Source organism: Molothrus aeneus, chromosome 1 (assembly GCF_037042795.1).
Source record: "Molothrus aeneus isolate 106 chromosome 1, BPBGC_Maene_1.0, whole genome shotgun sequence".
NCBI lineage: Eukaryota > Metazoa > Chordata > Aves > Passeriformes > Icteridae > Molothrus > Molothrus aeneus.
The window spans coordinates 56755312-56780698 of record NC_089646.1 but is presented as its reverse complement, the minus strand read 5'-3'; the positions used below and the strand labels follow the sequence as shown (position 1 = coordinate 56780698).

Genomic DNA, 25387 nt, shown 5'->3' with positions numbered 1-25387 from the left:
CTTCTTGGGTGATTTCTTAGCCTGGGATGGGATTGTGATTCTGAAGATAACCAATGTATTGAAAGATCCACCTTACTGAAAGGAAACCAAGGAAAAGGTTGTCTGTTGTTGAAGGCTAACATGATATTTCTAGTGTCCAGACTGCAGTGCAAAGATCCCGTGGCAGCCCTGAACAAGCTGTCTCCAGATCTGGTTAATGCACAAACATGTAAGTGTAGTATGAAACCTGAGCTTGCAAGCTCTGACACAAGTGTAATGGGTTGGCGACATGGGTGTCAGCAAGTGAGCTGGTACCTCTCTGCGTGGAGTCTCATGGCACAATGAGGGTGTACCAGAACATTCATGGCTGCACTATGGCAACTTGCACTATGGCATTCTCTGCTGAAAAAGAGTATGCTCTAATGTACACATCTAAAATCAAGTAACAAAAGCAGGTGCTACAAGTGCTGTGTAGGTTTTGCAGTTGGTTTCTGATTTGTTTTGCTGATGTTTTTTAATCAGTATATGTCACTGTTGTATACTCCTTGGCAAAGTACACAACAAATTGTTTTAAAGATTTGAAACCTTTCCTGTGTCATTTCCACCCTCCTACCATCCACAGGCTCATGAAGAAAAAATCCTAACATTTCTCTGAGGTAACAGAGAGGATAAAGTAGGAAGAGATGAGACAGAAGCATGGCCAGATGGATTGTGGTATTTGGGAGAGATCCTGAGAACTGTGGCTTGCTTACTAGAGACCATAACAGAAACAGTGAATTAATTCCTCATAAAAATGTATCGACCTTCTTTCCTGAATATTTGCCTTTATAGTAGATATTAGATGGCACTAACTTTAGGTGAAGAAAAAATAAATCAGAGTTGATACAGTATGGATGAAGAAAATTAAAGACTGGTCAGAAGCTGGAAGGGTCTGGCTGACCTGCTAGGTGTCCATTCTGTCTGGAAAGCACATTGCTTGCTCACTGAAGATGTTCATTAGTATTAATATAGAAGTTCAGTAGGTCACAGAAGTCTCATGCTCTCCTGTAAGGCTTAAAATAGAAGAGAGGGGTAAAGGATTAAAATGCTCTTAATGCTGATACTCCCTGCTCATTAGAGGTCTGGAGAAAACCCATCTCCTTTCTCTGCTGGCAAATTAGCCACTTTAGGCATATTATTTTTCTGTCAAATGTCCTAATTGCTTCAGCATCAGTCTTGTCTGACAAGTGACTTGAGGTCAAGGCCTTAATATAACTTTTTTCTCATCTGATTTTTTTTCTTTCCAATAGATTATACAATTAGACTTCTATACAGATATGAAGAATCACAAAGAAAAATATAAAATCAAAAAGTAATTTTGGACAACATTGCTGAGGCTAGAACCAATGTCTCCTAATGACTGAACTTGCAGGTGTTGTGAGGTTTTCACTCATTGTAGGAGGGCAAAGTTTATTTCAGCTCTGTAGAAGAAATGCTCTGGTTAGGTGAATTCAAACATGCAGATAGTTGTTTAACTGTGGAAGTGGTAATGTATCAGAACGGTCACTTTCATTTCTTTCATTTCTTCTCCATCAAAATGCATAAGTCAAACTTTAAAATCACAAAGAATATTAAGGAAAAGTCATTATAATGCTTATGAGACCTGTTCAGACAATTTTTTAGCAGCCTCACAGAAATCTATTCTACATTTCTTGAAATAAGACTGTGAATGGAGTCCCCAGATTCGTTTAAAATTAAATTTGTGCATGATTTGGAAAAACATACTTTCATTTTTTCAAATCTTTCCCCAAAATCTAGAAGAAGTTGGGAATCTATTTCAGAGATCCATGAGAGGAGGAAAACACTGTTCAATTTTTATATTTAAACTTGGCCATTCCTACTATTTTGTGCTGGACTTTTTCTGTCCTGCCAGTATCACTGCTTTTTTCTCACTAGATAGATTTCTGTGGTGGCATTAACAAGCTGTGCCTGCTAGAATGAATCTGCAGAAATTTCTCAATAGCTTCATGCAGAGTCTTTAGTCTTACTGTCAGAGACAATGAGAGGAAAAAGAGATTTCTATCCCTGTCTCCGATCATAGAGCATTCCATTCTGTTACAGGTAAGCAATACTAAATATGGATAAAAGATGAAAATCCTTGCAATCCTTACTCAGACAAAAATTACCAGAAGGAAAAAAAAGTCTATCAATGCAAAACTTTCATTATGTCTACTTTCATTATGTCTACTTTCATTATGTCTACTTCTAAAATTGTAATGAATCTGAAGAGCTCCAGTTTTATGAAAGGTGTTGCTTTTAAAGATGATCTCCACCTAATGCACCAGGCAGTGAATGCTTGAAACTGTTATAGAAGATGAGATAAAAAAAAGCAAGTACTGAGTTCAGTAAAGTAAAACAAGATTATAGTGAAAAATAATTATTGAGTGGGGAATCTACAAGCACATAGTAAATAAAAATAGACTGGGGGAGAAGGAACTGAGTGGGAACTGAAACTCTGAGTAGCTCTTTAATTCAAGACTATAGTCTAGTAAAATGCAGTGAGACTTGTATTTAGTGTAACCTAGATCCATATGCCGCCTGGCTCTCCATAAAAAATGTTTTTCACTTCCAGTGACTCAAACAACCAAGACAGTTTGCCTTTTAGAAAAAAATTAAAAGCAGATAGGTCTTGCAGTTCTAAAGATGAAAAAGCTGGATTCTAATCACTCTTTCCTGTCAATACTCTTTCCTGTCAATATTTTACATTCATTCCCTGAGTAGTTTCTGATTACAAATGCAAGAGCATACAAAACAAAGAACTGGCTTGGTTCCAGAAATTTGGGGGGCAATAACTGTCAAAACCAACCTCATATCTTTCCTAAAAATGAGCCAGAAGTGTACTACAGTCCACAAAGTGTTGTTAATAGCTCAAAAACCCCAGGAAGATTTAGATTATTTTAGATACTGTCATCTACAACAGATAAGTCAGAAAATACAGTCCTGTGTCAAGTGCATTCCAGCAGTTTTATAGCTGTCCATTTGCTTTAATAATATGTCTGTCTCAGACGAAGGCTTTGAGGTTTCCTCTTTTTATTTGTGACATCAGGTGCTAAAATTTAGGCTCCTCATTATGGAGGGTATGGTGAAGTATTTGCCCTGTGATGTGAAACAGTCTATAAAGGATGGCAGAGTCTCATTAATCACTCTGTGGTATTTCCATACTCCTAGAGTGTCTAAGAAAGATGAGGCTTCAACAGTTCACTGCTTCCCCTTGACCTAGCAAGAACAAAGATGTATATGTTTCATATGCAGCATCTTTCTCTGCTTTATGTATGCATTAACTAAGCCAACCTGAGACTGTAAGAAGCATGTAAATAATCTAAACCACAGGATGCCCTGTAGGGAATTACTCACCTTCCATTTCCTCAGCAGCAAGCTGAGAGCCAGAAGAAAGAAATTATAACTGCTAGCGTGACAACTCTTTCAGTGAATAGCCCCTAGGGCTGGCCAACTCAGTGCCACCTCTTATACTTTATGAGATGTGAAATATTAGTTTATCCCTCAGGATATATGAGCTCAGAAAAAAAGCTGAGGACAGGTAAAAACACACAGTGTGTGTTTATCTAATATATGTATGACCGAAGTGAATTTATGCACCAAAGTTAATAAGTAGATTAATTTATTAAGCTTTTCAAACACACTAGATATCCTGCAAAACAAAGGAGGCCTCTTTTTGTTTGTCTACATATTTTAATTTAGGTTTAAACATAGGTTTAATTTCATTTCAGCTAAACATCTCTTCCTGTTTCCAGTACTCAGGCCAGCAAATCCAACCCCTTTAATTTCTTCTGGAAGGATGTTACAGAAGTCTAAATATCAGCTGTATTTACAGTTCTGCAGTGTTTGAGGGTCTAAGTCACAGTCTAGGAAATCACCATGAGTTGTTTCCCACGAACACAGAGTACATAACAGTCATTTTCCCAAGTGTGGAATATCTTGAATCTGTAATACACAAACTCCAGCAATGTTGGTTTATTGAATGTTGATTTATTCTCTTTTCCTGATGAGGTCTGTCCAGATTCAAAATAATGACTGCATACCGAGTCTATAGGGCATGGACTAACATCAAATACTAAAATATTAATATAAAAATATTGCCTCAGATTATGCATCCGAGAATTTTTTAACGCTACTTTACTATCCAGAAGTGATTTGCCAACATAATTCACAGCCATAACAAATCTTAAAGAATCCCTGCATACTGTTGGTCTTAACACTCTTCAGCCCAAATCTGGGACCAGAATCTGACATCACTGATACAAAAATCAATGATTAGTTCTTCAACCTATGTATGATAGTAGGATTTTGCTTTGATTCTGGAAAACATCTCTGCCCTGCCTTTGAAAAGCCAACTGTTCATAACCTCAGTTTTCTATTTTGACATTTTCCTAGACTTGAATCTTACAAATGCTTGACTCAAACCAAAAGAAAACTGGTGTCCTTTCCCTATTCTTTGGTGAGTTTGAAATCAGTCTCATAATCCCAAAATTAGATGCAATGATTACAAAAAAGCATATTTCAGTGTATTCTTTTGTGACAACTTGGTAATAGTATCTGATAGCAGCATTATAGGCAGAAATAGAGGCTTTTTTTTTTTAAACAACAGATTCAAATTCCTGATGAGGTACAAAGTACAATTTTGAGTAGGGTGATATTCAACTGTCATAAGAGTAATCCTCCACAGCCACTGATTGATTTGTACTACCAGACAGGCAGAAGTGCTCATAGAAGTGTGTTATCTTGAAAATTTTCTGATTCACTACACCACTTTCTCCCACTGCTCCAGAGCTAGGCAAAAACAAGAAACATCAGAATATTTATTCAGTCAGATAGGACTTTATTTCTGAAAGGAAGCATCTATATAAACACATATATTTATATATTTACATATTTTTCAAATGTAATTATATTTACATGTACTTCTACGTCTTTATATGTAGATTTTGTATATTTTTATACAGACACACACACATATATATGTACGTATGTATGTATGTATGTCTGTGTGTGTGTATATCTCTCTATATGTATGTACCTATGTATCTATACATATATGAATAGCTGCCAGGGCCGGCGGGCAGCACGGGGCTGCCAGCCATCAGCCGATGCCGGACGGACCCGCAGGGCCGGGCGAGCCCCGGGCGCCCGGCAGGGGGAACGCCGGGCGCTTTGTAGGGGCGGCGGGCCCCTCGGCCGCTCCCGAGTCGCGGAGCCCCGGGGGGGACGTGTCCGGCTTCCCAAGCGATCGGCGCGCAGGCGCCTCTCAATCCCCAGCTACGGTGAGATGCTCTCGGACCTGGGAGGGGGATAGCCTTCCCATTCCCTGCCTGCTGCTTTCTTTCCGGCCCCTCTGCAGCACTTTTCCTCCACAACCCTGGCTCGGATTAATTCTTTTTCCTCCTACTAGCTATTTTATTTTTTAATATTGCCCACCTCACGGGAGCCCGTTTGCTTTCCTCTGTAGCTCCTGCTCCCCAAAATAGCGTTATCTGAAGGGAAAGCCGCCTGTTGATTATCTCCGTCTCCCCTTTTCTGAGCTTCCATCCACCCTTTGCCCCCACCCCTCCCTCTGTTTGATTCCAAACCTTTGGATGGTGTTTTGGTGTCATTAGGAGATTAGCATCCCTGGAGCACCAGGGAGGAGGAGGAGGAGTAGGAGGAGGAGGAGGGTGGAGGGGAAAGCAAGACTGCAGGCAGGAAGGTTGGCACATTAACGCGAGTGAGACTCTCCTCCCGCCGTCCCAGCCACCCCCGGCTCCTGGGTGGCAGCGGAGGGGGCGGCTGCCGGCGCGGGTTGCGGACGGCGGCTGGCGGGAGTGCCCGGGACCCGCGCCCGCGGAGCGGCGGGGGCTGCCGGAGGGCGAGCGGCCGCGGCTCCTGCGCGCAGCCCCCCTCTCTTTTATGAACAGCGAAGCGGCAAAGCGGCAGCGGGGGACACCTGGAGGAGCATTTCTTGCCCGGGTTTATGAATGGCACTGACATGGAGGAAATACCGTTTCAGAAAGTCAAGACCAAGAGGAAGAAGTGCTGCCACTGCTGCTGCTCCCCGCCGGCTGCCGCGGCGTCGGGAGCGGGAGCCGGGTTAGGAGACCCCCCTCCCTTGCTGCTGCTGGATGCCATCGCCTGCGAGGACGAGTTTGACTGCAAGGAGCTGGAGGCTCTCTTCCAGAGCTACAACCTGAAGCTGGAGCAGACGTCCACCCTCAAGGCGCTGGCCGTCCTCATCGTGCTCACCGCCAGCCTAGCCCTGGTGGAGCTGCTCTCCGGCCCCAGCCTGACCATCTCCAAAGGTTCGCACCCGGTGCACTGCATCATCTTCCTCTCCCTTTTCATCGTCACTAATGTCAAGTACCTGCAGGTCACCCAGCTGCAGCAGATCGTCAAGCTCACCTTGCTCTTCAGCTTCACCTTCTCCTTCCTCTGCTGCCCCTTCTCTCTCGGCGCCTACGGCATGGAGCCGCCCAGCGCCCCCGAGCAGGGCATGTGGCAGCTCATGCTGGTAACCTTCGTCTCCTACTCACTGCTTCCCGTCCGGACGCTGCTGGCCATCGTCTTCGGTCTGGTGGTGTCTGTCTCCCACCTCATCGTCACCGCCACCTCCGTCAGTGCCAAGCGGCAGAGGCTCTGGAGGACGGTGAGAGAGGCTGGGCCGGGCCGGGTCGGGCGCTGCAGCACCGCAGAGCCGCGCGGTGCCGGCCCGCCGGGGGGAGGGAGAGCGGAGAGCCGCGAAGTGGCCCCGGGCCACCGGCGCATCCCGCGCAGGCGGCGGCTGAGGAGTGCCCCGGCTGTCTCCCGCCGGGAAGGGGCGAGCGCGCACCTGTGCCTCAGGCGTTTGTGTCTGTAGTTCCCGAAAGTTTCCGGGAAGCAGGGGGGGATAGGGCGGCTCTGGGGAGACGGAACCTCTCGGCTTTGTCTCTCCAAGGAAAACCGGGGGCAGGGCAGGGAAGGCAGCGCTACCGTGTGCCCGCTCATGGGGCAAGTTCAGAGCATCGCATGCACAGTCAGTGTAATACAGCGCGCACCAGCAACATCATATCACCTGGCTCCGTACAAACTTGGTACAGACAATAAGCTGCGTGTGATAATAACACTTCCACCGATCTGGTTCGTATCCTCGCTGTCTGTCTCAGCCGTGGGCCGCTCACAGCCTATACACAGCCCATCTGCGGGGGCGGGGAGGGCTCTGAGAAAACGATTTGAAATAGGTGGGACATTCAGAATGGGAACCCCGCCTCGCTGCTGTCCCAGAAAGCGGGGCATTCCCCCTTCAGCTTCCCCAGGGCAGCTGCTGCCCTCTTTCCACAGACATTACCTGCTGTGGCAGTGAACTTCCTAGCGATTCCCCTTCCCCTCTGAATTAATCCAGCAAAACCTCCCTCTGCAGCAAGCATCTTTAGAAACGTGCTGCTGCACTCTCCCCTCCTCCCCCGAGGAGCTATTTATATCCCTGCAGGGCTTTTTCCGGCTCTCGTGGCCTGATGGGCCGCACTAGCAGGGGGAGGAGGATGAGGAGATGGGCGTATAGGAAACGTGGGGGCTGGCAGTCGGGGTTTGCCACTGAAGGCTCTATTATCTGGTGCGTGTGAACCACTGGGAGAGAGGAATTGGAAAATTTTTGTGTCCTTCCTTGCATTAATTGATTATGCCTGTCCTCAGGAGAAGCACACAGCTTCTGTCCTCCAGATTGGTGTTAAACAACAATTTAATGCATAATTGAAGTACTTAGTACATTACTTCGGCAAAATGCTGGTATTATTCTCCATAAGTGTTGTGATGCTAGGACATACACAGTTGACATGGGCATAAATACCGCAGGATTGTACACCTTTGTGCCCAGAACTGTAAATTCCTGGATCCTTCTTCAGTGCTCACACAGACACACACATACACCCCAGCGTGACATGCACACACAGAGATACACAGGGACAATCACTGAGTGGGGTTACTGAGACAAACAGGATTATTGATGGCTTCACGCTGCTGAGCTGGTGAACAAAATAAATTGTATATTTTGAAGGGGAAGAGAGAGATAAGCTGAGCTTTATGATTTACCCAGATAATCTGATGGTCTATTTTTAAATATGCGATTTAGAGTTTCCATGAGAGGGAGAGCTGATAAAATGCAGGAGTACTGAGAGGAGCATTCCTAAAAAGCATCTGGAAGGATGTTAAAAACACTAGAATATTCTTTTTGAATAGGGCTGAAGATAGCTCTTTTTACTGGAGCACCAATTAGTCCTTGTGGGAGTCCAGGCTATCCTGGCTACTCTGACACACAGACAGACTTTCCTTGATGCCAAACTGCAGCTCAGTGTAGCATCTGCTCTTCTAGATGAGTAACATAAAGAAGATGACAATAACGTCTGCTCACTAAATTACCTAACCAAGGTCATGTATGTAAAACATTTTGAAAAGAAAAAAATCTTCTGGTTCTATCCTTTCACACTAGTTTAACTCAGTTATTCATCAGACAAGAGACTGTCTTGAAAATGCATAGAAATAGTTGACTAAGATCTGATGTAACATATCTATGTTTCTTCTTCATCACCATTTCCCCCAGCCAGAGTAATTGCAGTGGTTTGTATGCAGTCCCCAAAGCAGTATGCTTTACTGATTACAGGAGGCAGAAACCAGCTCAGAGTCAAGCAATAGAACTGGTCTGTGAATTTGTGACACACAAAAATGCACACTGATTTGTGGCATATTGGCAAGGAATGAGTCTTCTGACTTGAAGGCCATCTCCATGTATGGAAGGGACTTTTCCCTTACAAAGAAGTTTTTTGCTTTTCCAAAGAACAGCTTTGCAATGGTTGGAAGTTTAAAGATATGTAAAGGCTGCATCATCTGAATTTTATTTGCTTGGCCTGAGAGTAGCTGAGCCTTTTTTTGTAAGGGCTAGAGTGGACTTCTCCTCATGACTGGGATCTGCTTCCCAGACACTGGATATAATCATGAGGGTCCCCATGCCTGTAGACAAAGCATGCAGTTGATATGTCAGGGAAGCAGGACTGCTCTATGCAGAGCTGCAATAGCATGAAAGGCTCTGCTCTCTCTCCCAACCCCTTGCTTCCTAGCCCCAAGCAAGTTGATGAATTTAAATTTTTAAACAGATATCTGAAGTACCTGAAAATGCAGAAAGGCCTGCACCAATCACTGAGATTGGAATTCTGTTAAACACCTCTTTGATTTTTTTTGTGATTCGGGCAGGGAACCAATTTGGGAATAAATTTTATTTTTGTTTAGCCTGAGCTTTAGGAGACTGCAGATCCAGTAATCTTCCATTGACGTTAAACTGGAAATTGGTCAGCACAACTAACTAGTTCATATTGTTCCAAGTTCAACCCATTAAAAAACAGGCATAGTTAAGTTAAGGGATTTTTCCCAAAGTGAGCTTTTAGATATGCATCTTCTATTTCACAAAGTCTGAGGAATCTCCATTTGCAAATCTCTGAATGCCAAAAGCTTCACTAACTTCATAGTGACAGATCAGACCCTGAGTGTGCCCCATGGCATTCTTAAGACTTGCTGTCTTTTAAATGTACAAATTCTCTACATAGTAAAACCAATGCTCACTTTGGCAGAAGTTTGTCATGACTTCTATTGAGTAAAGCACATTTAATTTGCAAGTGATAGTTTTCTGGCAGCACAGGATTGTCTGTGGAGATCAGGCCATGCCATGCCATGCCATGCCAAGGCAGAGGTGAGGCATAGGTATTTATAAAGGCAAGAGGAGAGCAGGAAAGCAAGTACAGGGAGGTAATGAGAGTCAGGGGAGTAATGTGGCAGAACTTGAGCTTAACCTTTCCCCTCAGTAAGTGTTTTGTTCATTAAATGAAAAGTTCCAATCTACTAATATGTCCTGCTCATTTCTAAATAGAAATATAGTAATAGATTATATATATATATATATAAATAAGTGCAATCTAAAAAAATATGCAAAATACTCGGGGGCAACCTTGATCCCATATGGGATCATGTCAAAGACATGCTGACTTCACAGCTGATATTGCATGTCTTATATGACATTGTGATAAGGACATAAGTGGTGTATATAACCAGTAGCATATTGATCATGTCAGTTGGACTCTTTCCCTTCCTTCAGAATCATGGAACAAAATGCTCCTGCCATATAAGGTGACAATGTATCCACAGATGGCTGAACATACAAATGAAGTTTTAAAAACTTGGACTTTTGTCTCCTTTTTTCTTTCTTCTTTTTTTTCCCTCTACAGATTCCAGATATATGTTAGGTGCTACAGAGCCCTTACAGAAATAGAGAATTCTGCCCAAAGGATCTTAATATAATTTTTATTGTAATGCAGTGTGTGGGTGTTAGAGACATGAAGACCAGATGGGGTAAGGAAGGCAAAGGCTGTTCATAGAAATTAGTCAGTGGTGGCATATACACCATTTTATGTCTTACCTTTAAATGACTTTTTTTTGGCCCTCTAAATATTTTAGGTCCCTTTTTAAAAAATATATTTTTATTTCCAGAAAATTAAAAACCAAATCATACACCACCAAAGTACCCTAACACATCACAGAAGTCTTTGCGAAAGAGCAAATCTTTGAGAAGAAAGCCCAGAACTACAGCATGAGTAACAAAGAGCAGAAGAAAGAATAGTGCTCTCATAAACTAACACAAAACTTTTTTCAGAAGTGTGGTGAAACAAATGTAGGTTTCAGTTGGTTTGTTTGGGTTTGTGGTTTTTTTTGTTAGTTTTTTTTTTTTTTTTTTTTTGGCCTGCATTTAAAACTGATTTTATGCATATATTTATTTGCATGCATGATAGCACTTTTATTGATTCAGCAAGTACCAAAAATCTTAGCTGGGATTAGATAGACTGTGTAAAGGATAATGGGGGGAAATTGGTATAATTTATTTTAAATAATTAATTTATTACTTAGATGTCTATTTTATAATCTTAACTATTTGCAGGTTAGTATGATAGCATTATAGAATATCACAAGGAATTGTTATGCCAAAGTTAATCTTATTTGTGCTAATGTTTAAAAGAAAATTAATGAACGCATCACTGGCAGAACTGTTAATCTCCACACCTTTGTCTCTCACATAGAAGGCAGAGTTTAGTAGCCTAACAAAAGCACTTGTGAATCAAAGACAGCTCAGCTCCATTGTCATTATTATTCAGTGCAAAATTCTGTTTTTCTCCTTCATGTATATAAAATATTAGTGCGGGACTCTACTAGTTCAGTCTTTGTGATGCTTTCCAAATACTAGTATCAAGAATAGATCTAGAATTCTATTATCAATAATATTCTCTAGAATTCAGGCATATCTATCCACGAATAATCTGTTTGAATTCACTATTTTCCTCCCTTTCCAAAGATAGGGAATACTGTTTTTAGAGTTTCTCAATATCTCTGTGTAACTCGAATTTTCATTTCATATTCAGTCCATATTGAAAAATTGTTAAAAGTTTGGGGGGAGGGGGGTTGGGGTTTTTACTCCTTTCTAATCAAAGTGGTATCTTCATTTGTAGCATAGTCTTTGCCAGGTCTTGACCACAGTCATTTTATCTAGGGGCTGAAGTGTAGGATTTTCTATGGAATGTAGAGTTCAGGATCTTTTTCCACATAGAGATTAGTATGCTCTTGAGTTCCTGAGTCTGCAGATGCTGACACTGCTACTCTTTGTGGGTTTCTGAAAATTAACAGCATGCTGATGGTTCTGCATGCTTGAGAAACAAGAAGCCTTGTCGAGAATCATGTGACTTGGAGACATAGTCAATAACAGTTTATCTGAGAAATTTAGTTGTTATTAGTAGGCAAGATCCCATCATTACTGAAGAAAAAGAGGGCTTCTATTCAAAAAAGTATTCAAAAATAATAATTAAAAAAACAGCTAATACTGTTATATACTCAGTTACTACCCACTTTCTTTGATGTTAGGCTCTCCCTTCTGCTTCTCCAAATTCTAGGGGTGGTGTCTTTCATTCTGCTGGAAATGTTGCCTACATTGAGAGCATCTGGAGTCTTTCACAGGAAGGAAGGGGATGTTCATGCTAATGTTGATACAGTCATTTCTCTTCCTTTGTTGTTCTACAGCTCCATGTTTCATCCAAAATTTTAAAATTGTTTTCCTTTATGTATGCTAAATACTTGTTCTTTGTTCTCTTTGTTTCAACTAATACCAGAACTGGTTATCTCCATGTTCACATTTCTTTAGCTGACCATGGGGGACTCTTTTTTTGTAGCTGTAGGTGTTGTCTTCTACGCTGCACCTTTTGTAATACCATGCTTGTACCTCCTGTGTCTCCCCTTCTCAAGGTTTGTACTGTGTTTCCATGGCCTACATTTCTGCATAGTAGAGTTTTGTTATGTTTTAGTCATAAAACTGTTGTGCTAACATACAAAGATAAGCAAAAGTAACATAAATGAAGTAGAGAGATCTGGTCAACTAGGGAAAAATGTCTAAACCAAGTAAACAATGTGTGCAGAAGTTAAAGAAAAAATTCAGCCTGAGAAGGCTAAACTTTTAGCCCAGAAAAAGCCTGACATGTCTCAGTCTGGAGGCCTTGCAAAGTTAGTGCATAACTTATAATTTTTTATATAGCACTGGCAATAGAGTAAGAACAATGGCAATACAGTACTTCAGGGCTATATTGTTGCATTCCTTTTGTGTGGTTTAGACTGTCTCCACATGTATTGCTACTGCTATTATTTTACTGTTATTAAAGTGAGCCCAAGGGTGTTTTCATTTCAAAATGGTAAAATGTTGTTGCCTAGACCCTAGTTTATAGCAAAACATTGCATGTAATGTTAGTCATTATGAACTGTATTTAATTTACATGCTTACTCTGTGGAAAAGTAGTTTTCACAAAGTGTTCAGCGTTTGTGCAGCTCTGAGCTCAGGGGCTGCCAAATTGGGGTTAAAGATTTTTGGTGGTTCTATGGGATAAGTTATCAAGGGTTTCTACTCCTTTTGTCCTTAATTTCTTTCTTCCTGAACATGTAATTTTGGATATATTCAGAGCTAAACTTCTATGAGAAAATGTTAATTGTAGGGAGTATTTGCTCTTTATATGTTCTGCCATTCAGGCTTCTAAGTATTTTCCCCATTTTGTTTTCCCCAGTTGTTAGCATAGTGCAATGCTTTTCTAGACAGAACCAGTGTAATATCCCAACTAGGTAGAGCAGATTTCAATTTCTTTTCATCTCCTTTAAGCACAGCCATGAATGTGTGCTTGTCTGTACATGGGCATTATGAACTAGGACAGAAATATTCTTTCTAGCGTCTTATCTCATTCTGTCAGTTTAGATGCAGTGCATTTCTTCTCTTGCCATTCCAAAAAACATTAGCTCACATAAAATAATATTTTCTGTCTATCATGGTTAGTTATTGTCTTTAACTTTCTCAGATGCAAAAGGCCATATATTTCTGGCTTTACATCTCTTTTCTGTTACGATAAGGTGGTACAAACATAACTAAATGCAGGTGGCATGTATGGAACACCAGAGAGGAGTCAGAAAAGCATTGTTTCTTATTCCTTGTAAGCTCTTGGTGGTGTCAAGATGGAATAATTGTTAGAAAGTCTATTATGAATGTGGAAAAGGCATAGCTTCACACAGACTTCATGTTCTGATTAATTCATAATGTTATAAGAAAATTTCATCTAGGAATTGAAATGTTTGTGTTTTATGACAGAAAGAACTCAGGCAGTATTAACTCCTGTAAGACCCTTGCTGTTGGGAAGGCGAGGAAAGAGTGCCAGCTGAAGAGACTGATTCAAGTTTTTGAGCTGAGCTTTGTCTTTGGCAGACGGATGGATGGGTATGAGAGACTGTTAATGAGTAGAATGGATTTTTTTTTTTCCCTTTTTTTAAAAATTTCCAAAATACGTGATTTTCTTTCTTACTTTCTTCCTCTGGGGGAATTTTCGTGGAAGAAATTTGCTTTGCTTCAAATTTTTAAGATACATACCTACAGGTATATGACGAAACAACATAGTTACTGCTTTGTCCAGCTGTTTATATTCTGCACAAATTTACCACGAGTTGATTCATGAAATAAAATCAACAAGCACTTTGTATATACACAAAAGATGTTTTCTCCATCAGTATTTGAAATAGTGAAAAATCCCAGAAATGTGGATCTAGTGTGTGGCTCTAAGGTGAGCAATGAAGTACAAAAAACCCTCAAGAAAGACAGTTACTTCTTTAGCTGTGGTTCAGGAACTACAGAAATCCTTTTTCATCCAGACATGTGTGTTGAAGAAATGTGTGGCTAGTATGAAAAATTTTATAGAGCAATATTTCACTTTTAACATCATCTTTCATATATTTGTTCTGGAGCAAGATGTTCAATATTGGGTTCAAAGTCAACATAATTAACTTTTTACAGTGGTTAGCATATAAAATTAAGGAGTGCTTAACTTGGCTGTTGTGTGTTTTTTTCAAAGGTTACTCATTCAAGCACTACAGTGTACAAATGTCTGTCAATTGCCATAAATCTGCTTATGATTACCTCTTAGAAGATGAAAGCAGTTATCCACCCATACAAAATTAGAAAATGAAATAACGCTAATAACCACAGTTTTAAAAATAGATATACATAAAATATATCCTTAATTTGAGTATCATCAGGCAGAAAAAGAATGTTTTGCTTGAGCTGGACTTATGAAATTTGTTCACAAGAAGTTGAAAAGAGGCCTATGCCTTCTAAGGACTTTTCTTTCTTTCTTTCTTTCTTTCTTTCTTTCTTTCTTTCTTTCTTTCTTTCTTTCTTTCTTTCTTTCTTTCTTTCTTTCTTTCTTTCTTTCTTTCTTTCTTTCTTTCTTTCTTTCTTTCTTTCTTTCTTTCTTTCTTTCTTTCTTTCCTTTCTTTCCTTTCTTTCTTTCTTTTTCTTTCTCTCTCTCTCTTTCTTTCTTTCTCTTAATCTGTATAAAATACAATGTAGCAAAATTAATTTTGAAGTAAATTGATCACTGTTTCACTGTTCATTCAAAGGTGGAGGATGTTGGACTGAACCTCATTTCACTTTTAAATGCAAAAAAACATCTTGGTGGATTTCAGGGAGATTACTTGATGTGTCAAAAATTCTCCTTGCCTGTAATAATTTCTTCCCAGGATGTTTTAACTAAACAGGTACATAATTTAATGGGAACCATATAAAAAGTCAATATCTGCTTGTTTGTGAAATGACATAGAAGTAGTAATGGTGTGTAAAGTTCTGACCAAACGAGCATGCAAGAGACAGAAGCTCTACCAGGATCAAATTTCCACTGTTGCAGGTTGTCTCTTGAGTCTGCTCTGCAGAATCCTGGTCACTGCTGTTATGGCTGTCAAAGATTTGGGTGCTACTCTCACCTGGTATTATGGATCCCAGAGCTCTGAAAAGTGAGGATTACCCCTCATTAATGTCCTGTGTGATTCCTGGTGCTCCACCCTGCAAGCTGTTATGCTGATCTCTCTGCTGATCCATGGTGGTTTAGTGTAAATCAGCTGTCACTGCAGGGGCTCTGGGAGTTGAACCCTATTTTAAGCTCATAGTTGGCTTAGCTATGATGAATGCTCTGTCATTCCTATATGCTTTGAAATATAAGGAATAATGTTGTTTTTCAAAACAGAGAAACAAACTGAGCACTATCTCTATGTTCAGCATGTGAGTTTCCTCTTTACCAATTATGTAAATGACAGTGGTGAGTGATAGATGCTTGAGTTCCACCAGATGGAAAGATCACAGCAGCTTATTTGGCCTTCTCCATGCAGCTCTCTCTATTTTAGGCAGCAGTAGATTGAGGAGATTGCAGCTGAGTTAATTTGCTTCATCTGTTAGTCAAAATAAACTGCTTTATCAATAGTCCATTTCTTCTTGCTTGCACTATTAAAAACATTAGTCTGATTTTTGCCTTTGAAGAGACCACAGCCGGAAGAGGGTTTCTTATTCTAAACTGCCCTTCACAATACTGATTAATGTTAACACAATGGCTGAAATACTTTGGTGGGAGAGCAGTGTGATTTTCTACCTGAGACTGCATATTCTCCTTATAACAGTTTCAGGTGTATCCATCAGTGAAAAGGATAGTAATGTTTAAGAGGAAAAAGTGGGCATAATTTTCTGGATTTTCTTAGCTTGCCTATTGGCAATGAAAAATGTACTTTTCTTACTCTTGAGTCTTAGAAGAATACTCTGAAAAAATTACCTGTTTGTATTTTACAGTTGGGATGAACAGAAATACTGGAATGGGCAATATCCACTTGTAAAGCTATGAATTATTCTCTATCCTTAAGTGATCTAGTGTATCATCAGAGAATTTAAATATTTTCTTGCTTGCTTGCTTTTTTTCTTTTTCTGCTGATGTTTTTTTGCAACCTGTCCTTGTCAGGTTTTTGCTGATTACTGTAGTTCTTGGTGCAGTAGTCTCTACTGAATTTCCCCCAAAAAGGAGCATCATCCAGATGCAAAAAAGAGCACATTCTTCTGGAAGGCAGATTTCTGCAGAAAGGAGAATGATCTTTCCTAATTCCCCTAAAGGTACACAATATTCAGCCCCAAGACCTAGTCTCTCTTGTCTATTACTGAGTCTGCAGTCATGCACCTTTCTTCCAAATCTCTTTGCCATCATTTGCAGAAGTTCCATTTCTTCAGCACAATTATATACTGAAAAACTGAGCTTAGCTACTGATCATAAAGATTCTTCATTCTCTTGGGATGAAGATGTAATACCTACAGTTGGGAGAAATTGTCTTTCCTACAAAATGTCTTACATGCCCCTGAAGATGTCTTTGAAGTTTACTAAGACTTTCTGGTCCTCTTTAAACGTAAGGATTTGACATATAAATAAACCGTTACCTAACATTCTCAAAGAAATTCTCTTCACAGGGATATATCAGCTATCTCAGCTCCTTTTCACTTGTGTGTGATACTTGCTGCCATTCCACTCATAAAAATAGAAAAAACTGAGAAATGAAAGATTTACAGCTACTTTGTACAGCTGAAAACCTTTTTCTGAAGTTGCAATTTAAAAAAAAATGCATTTCTAAAGCTGATATACTGCTAGTTATGAGTTACAGTGATCTTACTGTGAGCAATCCTATAAGAGATGGCTCTATTGAATGGTACAAACATTGGAAAAGATTTTTTTCTTCCTTATTGCAACCTGGGTTCAAGAGTGGAGGTGTATGAGGGAAAAGTCTTCTCTTCTTTAGAGCCATATTTCAGATGTAGGTTTTTTAAAGTTCAAGTTTCTTTAGTATCTAAAGATATTTTGATGATGTACCAAAATGTGCAAGAAAGACTGATACCACTAGTCCAGTTTCTGATATGAGAATATGAGTTATTTATATACCATCACGGTTGGTAACTCAGCAAGTCCGGCAAACTTAAAGTTGTTTCCTTGGTCTGTGGGCAAACACAAATGTTGTTTTGCTAAGATTGCTTATGAGGTAATAGGTATGTCTTATGTGGAATTGCAATGGAAGTTCACAGGACCTCTGCACCTAAAATTAGCATGCATAACAACAGAAAGTGAGGCAATCTACTTCCAGGGCATTATAGAGTCCGCTGCCATATTTGATTCTTAACGTGTTGGGTAAATATTATTATTCTTACAGTAGAAAAGCCACATTGAATGCTAAATCAGTCCCAAGGAAACCCATGGGTTTGGCTTGTCAGCAAATGTCAGCAGTGCAACATGTAAGAAGACACTGGGTACAGTAAGAGCTAATTCTGTGTAACATGGCAATAAATGCAGAGTATTTAGAGGGTGTGAGTTTTTTTCTTAAAGGAATGCTTAAGCTATCTGAAAACAAGAAGGTAGAGTAGTTCAAAAGCTGTCACGAGGCAGGCTGTATGAGAGTAGAAGAAGGGAAAGCCATTAGGGGTCAGATTACTAATCCTCAAGAGAAATATTTCTCTCTGTAACATCTGAAAATATCTCAGTTGTTTTCAGAGTTGGTTAAAACATCTCCAGTTGAAAATGTTCTTAGGATTGGTGTAGATGTTAGAGGTCTACTGGTGGCCTGGACATAATACTATATCACTGTATCACCTAGCTATTGCAATTATTAACAATTGTAGATGCTGATTGGTATTATCAGTCGGAGCAGTTTCTGGGTTAAACTCTGGGGAATTTCATGTGACAAAGGAGTACCATAGGAAAAGTAGGATTTAGTTAGCTTTCTCAGTCTTTGTTCAGCAGATAGGATGTTTCATTTCTTATGCTTCTCTTGCCCTCAGTAAATGAATGAATTTCTAGTCTTGTACACAAAGAATGGAGGAAATTCTTATCAAGACAAAATTACTGACATGTAAATGGCTAGTAGGTGTCCATTTAACAATTAATAAACAGCAGTCTTCCTTCCACTATCCATTCTGAGGATTAATTTAGGCCTTGGACACATTGAAATGTCAGTGTCGGTAAAACATAATGCTAAAGACAAGAAACAACCCGCATTTTGCACCAGCCTGTTAATGATGCTTTCAGTATCTGAAGCACACTGTTACAGTGTTGGGTGCTCCAACTGTGCCAGTTTTATAGTGTATGCAAACAGAACAGGAGTTCCAGGTAATACATTTTCTCCTCTGACTCAAGAAAATTGCAGCACCATTCTTTACATTCAGGAGAAACATGGTGACAGACCTGGGTGCACTCACTTTCTGCACTGGGGAGTCACTCCTGTTCTAGGTCAATTGTGCCTGTGCCTTTCCCAAGGGTGGGTAGCACTCTGTACTGCCCCACCTAAGGCCAGCTTTTGGGAATGTGTCAGTCAAGCTTAGTAGTGTGAGTTTTGAAACTCTGTAACACAGACAGGTGTATTTTGTCAATACAGCCTTCTATGTTGTAACCTCATTTCTGTGTGGATGACAAAGTGGCATTAAAGTGCTAACACACAGATGAGATAAAAGGAGAGTAACGTCCTCTGAATAGGAATCAGAAATCTCTAACAGTGAAAGATAGTGTCTAGACTTTGCCCAGACTCCAGGAATATCAGATATCTAGGGTGTAGTAGGAAGGAAGTCTCATAGGTGAATGATTTGGGTTAAACAATAGTTAAAAGGCCAGCTGTTTCTTTATGAGTTTCCAGAAACCAGCTTTTAACAGCCTAATTTTACTATGAATCAATATTTAAATCATGATTACCACAAAAAAAAAAAGTAGTCTCATGCATGTAGGTACACCCCCTTATTCACCAGTTTTTAGCACGCAATAACAGTTGAATACCTGCACTGAGTGGAGTGGGAAGCTGCTAATGTGCATTAGAACCAGCCAGTAGGATGGGCTTTCAGATGGATGCTTTCTAAAGTTATCATCGCATCGCACCTGCATGGACTCCTGTGCTGGTGGGAAGAGACCGGGAATAGGAATGAGGAATCAGTGAAAAATAAAAAGGTCGAGAAATGTTTTTTTTTACTGTTCTGTCAGTTTAGGTCCTCATGTAACAACAGCCACATTATATTTACTGCTGCATGAATTTTCAGCAGTTAGCCTGAATTACATCTTCTGTAAATGCATCCTAACTTTTCACTTTATTCCTAATCATGTGTGCCTTAATTAGATACATATTTTTGGAAAATATTGGAAAATATTTTGTAAAATATTTTGGAAAATAGTTATAGCTAAATGTTGGTTGATTTAGTATAGGTGTTAAAACAATGACTCTCTTTGATGGATCCTGGAACAGCTCTAAGCTTAGGTTCCAAACCTTATTAAACAATTTGAAAACATAAATTACTGTTAACAACCAAAAATCCTGTTTTCTTATGTTTCAAAAACACTTGAAAAGCAATTCAAGGATCCTCCCTGAAACCATGTATATACAGTGTCACCCCAGGACATAGAGGAACCAATTTGATAAATTATACTGAAAAAAAAAAAAGAAGCTACATTTAAAAATGGTTAGAAGCAAATAAAGTTGATTAAACAATTTGGATTCCTACTAGGTATTCTTTAAATGCCTCAAAACTTCAAAAATTGCATCAGTGTCCATAAAGAAGTGGATCATTTATAACCAGCATGTTGGCCTCAGTGAATGAGTCATGGAATAAGTTAGTTCTGGAGCAGGTAATGCGCCTGGTATCGAGTACCAAAGATACTATATGGAATTTTTATATGGGAAATCAATAGGCTTTGCATGTTAGCTTGGAAATGTTATGTGAATGTGTCTTTCAGAATGGACAGAAACTATCTTCTCCCCATATAAAATAGGCAGATTCTATCTTATACTCTTGCTTTGGCTATATTTCTTTCTCAATACCTGAGTTACAAAGCAGACCCTCAAAGAAGGCCTTAATTTTGATAGCAAGATGATACCCTGTAATAATCTATGCTTTTCAGCACTGTTGCATCCAGTCACATCAGGAGCTGAAGATTTACAATCTATTTAAATTTGTCTTGTAATGTGTTTCAGGAAGAAGTCTTGCATAGTAATATTGTTGCATATGTTCAAATAAAGATGCCTTGCTGCAAATTCATTGAAAGCACAAAAGACTGCTTGTTGAAAATTAGTGATGCAGTGCTACAAAATACACTAGCACCATATCCTGAAACTAGTCTTACTTTGCAGTTGTGTTTCAGGAAAGATCTACTTGCTTAAGGTGCTTCTTTCCCACTGACTGTTTTCTCATTGCGGCTGAGAAAACACTAACACAAAGCAAACATGGGATTGCTCACAAACCTTATATATCAAATTTTAGGCTGAAATTCACTATATCTTGTTATTATTTAATAATTGATGTTATGGTAATATCTACAAGTGTCAACTCTGATGAGCTTCTCAACTCACTACTTGCTGTCCAAGTGCACAAGTAACAGGCAGTTCCTATTGCTCTGCTAGACATAGCAAAGAACAGGAAGAAGGCTAAGAGGAAGAGAAGTGAGATGATTTTCCAAAATTCAGAGGTCAATCAGATTAGATTGGAAGTATCCTGACTTCAGCTGCAGTTGACTGGGACAAGAATTTAAGTAACGACATCATCTTAAACATCATAATGCCTCAAGGAATAGTTTAAAATATTTCCATTTCCTCTGGGCTAAGCTATACTGTCATGTTTTCTTTTCAATTACTCTGACATGAAGCTTTTCCTCTGGTCTGCATGACTCGGGGCAGGATGTTCATAAAAGAGAGAGGAGTTTCATGTTACAGTTAAATGGAGCATGTTTATGAGCCACTTAATTTTTTTTCAATGTATTTGCTTCAGTGACTTTGTTAATAACTGCATAACATGTAAATGAAAGGTTGAATTTGTTTACCCAAAGCAATGATATGATTGTACACAAGTAAGAAGAGCTATTCATCTATATATTTTCCAAAAACAATAGAATTTGCTTAATTTAATTTTTTTCTCCCTTGGAAATTACAAATATGTTTTTGAATAATTTTTTATCTTGGTTCTAGAACAAAACATCCATAATTTGTACATTTAAATGGCTATCTATTATAATTCTGTACAAGATAGAGTGATAAAGATGAATGGCATTATGCCAGAGCATATTGTAGTTTAATTATAATAATGGTAAGAAATGTACAATAAGCAATGGAAAATCTGAAAAATTCAAATGGCCCTTAAATGCTCATTATTTTATTTTCTGTTTGCCATTTCTAAAGAATTATTAGCAGGCATTTCGAGGCAGTGCACTATTTTGTCCACAGAGAATTTGGGCTTCATTTTGTTCCACAACATATAAGAAGTGGATATAAGATGGGTGTATTTGAGAGGAAGCTTGAGGGAGTCACTGGTTAGTCAAACAAAAAAGAAGAAGCAGACTGCTCTGTAGCCCATTGCTAACAGATTATAATTCCCAGGAGCAGCTTCACAAATCCTGTGAGTTAGAAGAACTTGGTCATGTACATTATAGACCTTTACCTGTGTCAGTATGCTTGGCAGCACATGGTTGAAGCATACTTTAGCACAAAAATCAAAATGATCAAAAATATATTAAAAGTTTATGCTGTGAGTAATATAAGTGACTTTGTTTTATAAAATATTATGAAAAAATACAATTTTCCTCTCTTTGTCTGATTTCATTTGTGAAAATTTGACTGTGCTTGCTTTTTGCTATTTGAATAATACATTTGAATGTTGCAAATGGTCTGTAGTGAACAATCACCTACACAAAGACAAAGCGTATTTATTCTGAAAGTTATTGGAAGAAGTATCCTGCCTGCTTTTTATTTTCTCTCTTTCCTTATTCAGTTTTTCTCTCCCAAAGGAAATGAGTCAGAGGACTCTCAATTTCTCATTCTGTCTGTCTCTTTTCCTTGTTAGCGTTCTTGCACAGACTTCATAAAAATTTTCCCTCAAAAATTTTCCCTCTAAGCATCTCTATGACTAGAGGAAGGTCTCTCTTTTTGATATATTTTCAGAGTTTTTATGCAAGTCATAAATATAAATTTCTGCATGTTGTCCTCAACTCCTGCTTATGCAAGACCCTCAAAAGATGATTCATAAGGGGGCAGCTTCCATTCCTTAAATTTTTCAAGAAGAGAAATTGCTGCAGAAATGAGAAAAATCAGATAGTATCTCTCTGACTATTCTGCTTCATTCTGCAATAAGCATTTCACCCAGTAGGTTTAGCGGTAGGTTTGCTTAAATATAAGCATCAAGACTGCCTTACAAACTGTATTTAAGGTCAGAAAACAATAGGAAATGTTCTGGCACTTTCTGCAAGGTGTTTTGTACAAGGTAAGTTTGTGAAGCTTTGATAATAGCTGAAAGACTGGCGTTTTTCACAGTTCTTGGAAAATAAAAAGCTCTTCTGGGCCTAAAACAAAGACCATTTTGTCACAAAGTATTTGAAATACAATATTTAATTTTAGCTTTCTGCATCTTATTTCTAAGGAGATCTTCTTAAATCTATGATTACAGAGTATGTCGTAATCTGATGGAGGTTTCTGGATGCAACCTGAGGGTCATTACTGAAAAGCAGTAAGAATAAAATGCTGAAAATATTTAAATTCTTGTTATTCCTTTTATGAATTCTTTTTGCCTTCTATTTGGTTTGAAGTTCTCTGTCTAACCCTGGCTAGCAGCTCTAATATCCTAAGTTGGTTGCTTGTGACTTTCTGCAAACATATCAAACTTCTTGAGGTTTTTGGTTTGCTTCTTGAAAGATCATTTATCAATTGCCGGGGGAAAAAAATAAATCACTCAACATTCTTTAAGTGAAGTTTGGTTTTTTTCTGAATAAATATTCTCTGACAGTTCTTGTCCTCCAAAGCTTTAATGCAAGCGTTAAAAGCCTCTAGGACAATATAAGTTACAGCCCTTTACAAATATAGTTTCCAGGACAACCAAAGGGCCTGCTGTTTCATAAACACTGTTCTCTTAAGCAGAAGCATTTGTCTGTCTGCTGGAAGATTATTTCACACTTCAGCATGTTAATTTCAAAATCATATTACCCCTGTGAAAACATACCACTATCATCTTCATTCAGATCTGGACTATTTGAAAGGCATGGAAATATATGGTACAACTGCACTTGTAGGTGAGGTTTGGGCTGTAAATATGACTGGTGTGATATAAGAAACCTGTCAGAATTCCTTGTGTGCTGCAGCAGTAGCCTTCCTTTATCACCCAGCCAGGGACCGACACACAGCTCCTTCTCAGTGCAATGTGCTTTGCCACTCCTGTCTGTTGGGAGATCACTGTTGAATCTCACAACAGCTTTTGATTGCAGTTTAGTTGTGGAAAGGGGGATTTCTTTGGTTAACAAATATATTTGGGCTTTGGCTATGAAGAAGTGTATGCATTGTAACTGAATTCAACATATCTACTTTCTGTGTGAAAGAGGTGATTTTGTTGATCACCTTTTTTCACAATCTCCATGTGCAGTCATACACTGCTTGACTAACATCCTCTTTGAACAATTTAATTGTTTGTGATAAGCAGCAGCATTTTTAACCTTTGGGCTCTGAATCCTTTGTTGTTGTTCTGCCTTTTTGTGACATACTACTCCATGTGAGAACAGCATTACAAGCGTGGCTTTTGCATGGCTAATTAATTATTGCTACAGCACCAACAGACAGTGTATAAATTCTACCCTTCTTATATGGTGTGATCAATGTAGCGTATGAGTGGTGTATTGACTCAACTGGACTTTAATGATGGACTAAAATATGATAGATTAAAAGTCAAGACCAAAAGAGAGATAAAATAATCTATTTGAGTAACTTTCTAATTGTGCTTTGGGTAATGTATTTCCAGTACTTGCAGTGTGATTAGTCTTGGTAAGATTTAGAGAATGCAGTAAACACTGTGGTAACTTTAATATTATTTTTCTTGTGCAATTAAAGAGATCTTTTAGGCACAGTAGTTTTGGGAAATGAAGCAGATCTTGTCCTCAGCTATATTTGCATAACTCTTCCTGATTTCTGCATCAAATGCATTCATGTATATCCAAGTACTATACAAAACAATGACCTAGATTAGAAGGTTGTTTTAATTATGTATACTCACTAGTAAATTTTAAAGAGTTACTTAATCTTTTTGTTAATATTAAGTGAGGTGAGAACTTCAGCTTATTTGTTAAGACAACTGCCTCAAAGGAAGTTAGTTCACACAGGTTTGGAGACTTCACCGTTTTCTCATTTTCTATCTGTCTATCCATCCATTTCTTGCTTTCTTTAGGTTTTTGTTTGTTTGTTTGTTCATTTTTTAATCTTTCTTCCTTCTCACTTTTTCCTACTTTGATTCCCCCTTTCCATATTTATCTCCTCTCCTCCCCCTACCCCACATGGTGATTGGAGAAAGAAAAACCCATTAGCTATTGTCTTCATTTATTTTCTTCCCTCAGTACAAATGCTGATTTCACTTTGTTCATACACATTGCTCAGATGGTGATTAACATAAGACTAGCACATTGGAAAATCTGTAGAAAATTGTACAGGGCTACACTTTGTGACCTTTTGTAGGAATGTTTTCTGTGTCATGGATTTTGAGTAGAAAAGCCTAAGGAAAAGTAAAGTACTGATTTCAATAATTGCTCTTCTGACTGCTTGCAGTGTTTCATGGATTAAAGTATTTTAATTTCTGAGTCTTGAAACAAATTCTTTGGTTCTTTTCTCACAGAGAGGCAGACCAATGCTCAGGTTTTATCTCCAAACTAGTCAGTAAATGTAAAAACATTTAAGCATAAATTTGTAAAAGTATCCTCTACTCACTCTTCTGAAGGCTAAATATCCCTTTAGAAATAATTTAAGACATGACACTGACTACATCATATATTGAATACTGCATTATTCATACATTCAATGAGACTTAGACTACAAGGCACAGATTACATGATCTTGAGACAATTAGGCACCCAATGGCATGTGTAGTTTTGCACCCAAGTCAGCACATGGCTGACTGCTTTCAGCTGGCTCATACAACTTCCCCATAATCAGGTCTTTACTAGCAGACAAT

The 25387-nt window shown here is 39.0% G+C and overlaps 1 protein-coding gene across 1 annotated transcript in view; it reads left to right on the top strand.

Annotated features, from left to right (window-relative positions):
• The first annotated feature begins 5957 nt into the window (after positions 1-5957).
• Positions 5958-25387, top strand: part of ADCY1 (adenylate cyclase 1) — a 151098-nt gene continuing 131668 nt past the window's right edge. Inside the window, exon 1 of the mRNA XM_066544840.1 lies at positions 5958-6652. Within this exon, the coding sequence (XP_066400937.1) occupies positions 5984-6652 (669 nt within the window). The 5' untranslated portion in view covers positions 5958-5983. The remainder of the gene's footprint in view (positions 6653-25387) is intronic.